At 48.3% G+C, this 6,526-nt stretch overlaps 1 protein-coding gene across 1 annotated transcript; it reads right to left on the bottom strand.

Annotated features, from left to right (window-relative positions):
• Positions 1 to 4,287: 4,287 nt before the first annotated feature.
• On the bottom strand, positions 4,288 to 4,527 carry LOC116418639 (small integral membrane protein 40). Its single transcript, XM_031935063.1, has one exon. It carries the CDS (start codon positions 4,525 to 4,527, stop codon positions 4,288 to 4,290), a length of 240 nt encoding a protein of 79 aa, XP_031790923.1.
• Positions 4,528 to 6,526: the final 1,999 nt, after the last annotated feature.

Genomic DNA, 6,526 nt, shown 5'->3' with positions numbered 1-6,526 from the left:
TTTTTTTTTTTTTTTGAGATGGAGTCTCGCTCTGTCGCACAGGCTGGAGTGCAGTGGCCGGATCTCAGCTCACTGCAAGCTCCACCTCCCTGGTTTAGGCCATTCTCCTGCCTCAGCCTCCCGAGTAGCTGGGACTACAGGCGCCCGCCACCTCGCCTGGCTAGTTTGTTTTTGTGTGTGTGTGTGTGTGTATTTTTTAGTAGAGACGGGGTTTCACCGTGTTAGCCAGGATGGTCTCGATCTCCTGACCTCGTGATCCGCCCGTCTCGGCGTCCCAAAGTGCTGGGATTACAGGCTTGAGCCACGGCGCCCGGCAACAGAGTCTCACTATGTTGCCCAGATAGATCTTGAGCTCCTGGCCTCAAGCAATCCTCCCACCTCAGCGTCTCAAAGTGCTGGGTTATGGGGATGAACCGCCACTCCCAGACTACTATCTTATTAAACATTTCTTTTTAACAGTTATAAAAATGTGTACCATCAGCCAGGCGCGGTGGCTCACGCCTGTAATCCCAGCACTTTGGGAGGCCGAGGCAGGCGGATCACGAGGTCAGGAGATCGAGACCACCCTGGCTAACATGGTGAAACCCCGTCTCTACTAAAAATACAAAAAAAAAAAGAAGAAGAAGAAGATTAGCTGCGCTTGGTGGCAGGCGCCTTGTAGTCCTAGCTACTTAGGAAGCTGAGGCAGGAGAATGGCATGAACCCGGGAGGCGGAGCTTGCATGAGCCGAGATCCCACCACTGCACTCCAGCTTGGGTGAAAGAGCAAGACTCCTTCCAAAAAAAAAAAAAATGTGTACGATCACATGTTTATAAGAACATTCTGTTCTTACAATAATTGTAACAGTTACTCCAGAATAATTTTTAACAACTAGAGTCTTAAAAACACAAGAAAGATATTTTTCATCTCCATTAATATATATGTATATGCAGGAAGATGTAAAAGTTTGGTCAATAAAGGACTTTCAAGTATAAAAGCATAAAGTTTGTGGGGAAGTGGAATAGTAGTAGGAGCTCAAGGAGAAAAGAGGCAATGAAAGAAAAAAAGGAATGATTCCCAACTGGTAAGAACTTATTTATACTTTTTTTTTTTTTCAGACGGAGTCTTGCTCCGTCACCCAGGCTGGAGTGTAATGGCACAATCTTGGCTCACTGCAACCTCCCCCTCCCAGGTTTAAGCGATTCTCCTGCCTCAGCCTCCTGAGCAGATGGGAATACAGGCCCATGACACCATGCCCAGCTAAATTTTTGTATTTTTTTTTTTTTTTTTTTTTATAGTAGAGATGGGTTTTCGGCATATTGGCCAGGCTGGTCTCGTGATCCACCCAACTCGGCCTCCCAAAGTGCTGGGATTACAGGTGTGAAGCACTGCACCCGGCTTCACTATGATATTTCAGTTCCACTGGACAATAAATGGTGATCTAATTGTTTTATTTTAAAATGCCGGGCCAGGCATGGTGACTCATGCCTGTAATCCTAGCACTTTGGGAGGCCAAGGTGGGCAGGTCACTTGAGGTCAGGAGTTTGAGACCAGCCTGACCAACATGGTGAAACCTCGTCTCTACTAAAGATACAAAAAATTAACCAGGTGTGGTTGTGGGTGCCTGTAATCCCAGCTACTTGGGAGCTGAGGCAGGAGAATCCCTTGAATTTGGGAGGCAAAGTTTGCAGTTAAGCCAAGATCGTGCCACTGCACTCCAGCCTGGGTGACAGAGCAAGACTCTGTCTCAAAAAATAAAAAAATAGGCCAGGCGTGGTGGCTCACACCTGAAATCCCAGCACTTGGGAGGCTGAGGTGGGTGGATCACCTGAAGACAGGAGTTCGAGACCAGCCTGGCCAACATGATGAAACCCCGTCTCTACTAAAATTACAAAAAAATTAGCTGGGTGCAATGGCGGACACCTATAGTCCCAGTTGTTTGGGAGGCTGAAGCAGGAGAATTGCTTGAACCTGGGAGGCGGAGGTTGTCGTGAGCCAACATTGCACCGCTGCACTCCAGCCTGGGCAACATAGAGAGACTCTGTCTCACAAAAATAAATAGGTCAGGCGCGGTGGCTCATGCCTGTAATTCCAGCACTTTGGGAGGCCGAGGTGGGCAGATCACGAGGTCTAGGAGTTCAAGACCAGACTGGCCAATATGGTGACACCCCTTCTCTTTTTTCTTTTTCTTTTTTTCTTTTCTTTTTTCTTTTTCTTTTTTTTTTTTTTTGAGGCAGAGTCTTGCTCTGTCGACCGGACTGGAGTGCAGTGGCCGAATCTCAGCTCACTGCAAGCTCCGCCTCCCGGGTTTACGCCATTCTCCTGCCTCAGCCTCCCGAGTAGCTGAGACTACAGGTGCCCGCCACCTCGCCCAGCTAGTTTTTGTATTTTTAGTAGAGACGGGGTTTCATCGTGTTAGCCAGGATGGTCTTGATCTCCTGACCTCGTGATCCGCCCGTCTCGGCCTCCCAAAGTGCTGGGATTACAGGCTTGAGCCACTGCGCCCGGCCGTGACACCCTTTCTCTACTAAAAATACAAAAATTAGCTGGGTGTTGTGGCTGGCACCTGTAGTCCCAGCTACTCGGGAGGCTGAGGCAGAAGAATCGCTTTAACCCAGGAGGTGGAGGTTGCAGTGAGCCGAGATTTTGACACTGCACTCCAGCCTGGGTGACAGAGCAAGACTCTGTCTCAAAAACTAAAAAAATTTTTTAAATAATAAATAAATTAATTAATTAAAATAAAATGTGGCCAGATGCTGTGGCTCACCACCTATAATCCTAGCACTTTGGGAAGTTGAGGTGGGTGGATTGCTTGATCTCAGGAGTACAGACCAGCCTAGGCAACATAGTGAGACCTCATCTCAATAAATAAATAAATAGGCTGGGTGCAATGGCTCACGCCTGTAATCCCAGCACTTTGGGAGGCTGAGGTGGGTGGATCACTTGACATCAGGAGTTCCAGACCAGCCTTGCCAACACAGTGAAACCCCATCTCTACTAAAAATACAAAAATGGCTGGGCATGGTGGCGCACACCTGTAGTCCCAGCTATTTGGGGGCCTGAGACAGAAGAATCGCTTGAATCTGGGAGGCAGAGGCTGCAGTGAGCTGAGATCACTGCCACTGCACTCCAGCCTGGGCGACAGAAGGACTCTGTCTCAAAAAACAAAAAAAAGAGTTCGAGACCGGCCTGGCCAACATGGAGAAATCCCCGTCTCTGCTAAAAATATAAAAATCAGTCAGGCGTGCTGGTACACACCTGTGGTCCCAGCTACTCAGAAGGCTGTAGCAGGAGAATCGCTTGAACCCCAGAGGCAGAGGTTGCAGTGAGCTGAGATTGTGACACTGCACTGCAGCCTGGGAGACAGAGCAAGACTCCACCTCAAATAAATAAATAAATAAATAAATAAATAAATAAATAAATAAATAAATAAGAATATTTTCAATATGCCAGAATTACATCCTTGAAACAATTTTTATTTATTTATTTATTTTTGGAAGGAGTCTCACTCTGATCACCCAGGCCAGAGTGCAATGGTGCAATCTCGGCTCACTGCAACTGCCTCCAGGGTTCAAGCGATTCTCCTCCTCAGCCTCCGAGTCGCTGAGGCACACAATCAGGTGCCCACCAACCTACCCAGCTAATTTTTGTATTTTTAGTAGACATAGGGTTTCACCATATTTGCCAGACTGATCTTGAACTCCTGACCTCAGGTGATCCCCCTGCCTCGGCCTCCCAAAGTTCTGGGGTTACAGGCGTGAGCCACTGTGCCCGGCCACAATTTTAATTGATGATGAAAATTTTTAGATACCTACTTAAAGATATGTGAAGGAGTATATGCTTTTTCAAAATTATTTCCCTGAGTATAGGTGTAGAATTTAAGATTGCTGCCCTGGCCGGGCACAGTGGCTCGCGCCTGTAATCCCAGCACTTTGGGAGGCCAAGGCGGGCAGATCACCTGAGGTCAGGGTTGGAGATCAGCCTGACCAACATGGAGAAACCCCGTCTCTACTAAAAACACAAAATTAGCCGGGTGCGGTGGCGCATGCCTGTAATCCCAGCTACTTAGGAGGCTGAGGCAGGAGAATCCCTTGAACTCTGGAGGCAGAGGTTGCAGTGAGCCAAGATCGCGCCATTGCATTCCAGCCCCGGCAACAAGAGCAAAACTCCATCCCCCACCCCACCAAAAAAAAACTGCTGCCCTAAGCTATCCAAGCATCTCCTCCACAGTCCCCAACACTCCCATTTCCCTCCTGTCTCCCCTCTCACCTCCTTGGTGAGGAAAGAAGATGTTTATAGGAAAGGTGGTCACAATTCCAGCTCCTCCTCCTTCTGAGGTGTCCCCAGGAGCCAGTCCCCTAACTTTGCCCATGGTAGTGACCACAGCAGCTTATAAGCAACCTCCAGCATCAGCAGTGTCAGGAAGAGGGCCAGGAAGATAAAGAAAGCCTTGTCCAAGGCACGTCGCATGGGACCCCTGGGAGGAGAGGGACCCTGGGCAAATGCCAGGAACACATCCCCCTCGTCCACATCACCTTCCTCTGCCATCCTGACTCACAGTCAGACAGCTGGCTGGATCAGGGGCTGGGATGGAAGGCCTTGCTCAGCACTGCCGGGATTAAGGGGCATGGCCATGGCAAGTCCTGCACCTGCCAGTCCTGACCCTAATTCCCATACTTAAGAGAAAAGAAAGAGGACCCTCTGAGCCTTCGGATCAATTATGTAAACATCCAGCGTGATGTGAAAGGTCTGGACTAAATGATCCATGAACTCTTTTCAGCTTTTTCATAGTATAATTCTGTGATTTGGAAACTGAAGGCCCAACGTGGAGGCATAAGCTAGAATTGCCTGTCACTCTGGGTCTCAAGTCTCAAAGGCTCAAGGCTCAAAGTCTTGGGCCCCAACTGATAGAGTGAGGAAATGGAACTACCATGCATCTGTGGGCAATTGTCAGTCAAGGATCTAAAGCCCCTTCTGGCCGGATGGTAGGGGGTGAGTTGGTCTATCCTAATCAAGGCGGGTGGGAATAAGCAGAGGGGACTTGAGTTCTCACGGTAGTTCTCCCCACTGGGTCTGCAGGCAGCTAAGTTTGAGATGTTATAACCCAGAGCACTCTCTTCCTAATGATAATGCAAGGATTATCATTGACTGCATGAGCCCAAGGGGAGGCTTATAAAAAGACAAAGACCATGACGGAGCAGCAGGGCAAGGGTATGTGATTGGGACTTGGCTATTGGGTTGGGATTATTTTACTTTACTTACTTATTTATTTATTTAGAGACGGAGTCTCGCTCTGTCTCCCAGGCTGGAGCACAGTGGCACAATTTCAGCTCACAGCAACCTCTGTCTCCTGGGTTCAAGCAATTCTCCTTCCTCAGCCTCCTAAGTAACTGGGATGTTGGGAGCAGGCCCCCAAAATCTGGCCATAAACTGGTCCCCAAACTGGCCACAAACAGAGTCTCTGCAGCACTATGACATGTTCATAATGGCCCTAACGCCCATGCTGGAAGGTTGTGGGTTTACGGGAAAGAGGGCAAGGAACACCTGGCCCACCCAGGGTGGAAAACCACTTAAAGGCGTTCTTAAGTCACAAACAATAGCATGAGCAATCTGTGCCTTAAGGACATGCTCCTGCTGCAGTTAACTAGCCCAGTTTATTCCTTTAATTCGGCCCATCCCTTCATTTCCCATAAGGGATACTTTTAGTTAACTTAATATCTATGGAAACAATGCTAACGACTGGATTGCTGTTAATAAATACGTGGGTAAATCTCTGTTTGGGGCTCTCAGCTCTGAAGGCTGTGAGACCCATGATTTCCCACTTCATACCTCTATTTTTATGTGTGTGTGACTTTAATTCCTCTAGCGCCACTGGGTCAGGGCCTCCCCTACTGAGCTGGTTCAGCACTGGGATTACAGGCATGTGCAACCACGTCCGGCTAATTTTTTTGTATTTTTAGTAGAGACGGGGTTTCACCATGTTGGTCAAGCTGGTCTGGAACTCCTGACCTCAAATGATCTGCCCAACTCAGTCTCCCAAAGTGCTGAGATTACAAGCGTGAGCCACTGCATCCAGCCAGAGTAATTTTAAAGAAGAGTGAAGTTTTGCCATTGATGGTCCAGGTCTCAGAGGCTACTGGTGGAGGATGTGGTTGAGGAGCTTGTTGGGGCAAGGATTGAAGACCTTTTCTTTTCTTTCTTTTTTGATTGATTGAAGACCTTTTCTTAGGCCGGGCGTGGTGGCTCACGCCTGTAATCCCAGCACTTTGGGAGCCTGAGGCGGGTGGATCAATTGAGGTCAGGAGATCAAGATCCGCCTGGCCAACATGGTGAAATCCTGTCTCTACTTAAAATACAAAAATTATCTGAAAGTGGTGGCACATGCCTGCAATCCCAGCTACTTGGGAAGCTGCTGCAGGAGAATCTCTTGAAACCGGGAGGCAGAGGTTGCCGTGAGCCAAGATCACGCCACTGCAACTGCACTCCAGCCTGGGTGACATAGTGAGATTCTGTCTCAAAAAAATAAAAATAAAAAAAGAAGACCTTT

The sequence above is a fragment of the Piliocolobus tephrosceles genome, unplaced genomic scaffold (genome assembly GCF_002776525.5).
Source record: "Piliocolobus tephrosceles isolate RC106 unplaced genomic scaffold, ASM277652v3 unscaffolded_27155, whole genome shotgun sequence".
Lineage (NCBI taxonomy): Eukaryota > Metazoa > Chordata > Mammalia > Primates > Cercopithecidae > Piliocolobus > Piliocolobus tephrosceles.
This window is presented reverse-complemented; position numbering and strand designations above follow the sequence as displayed.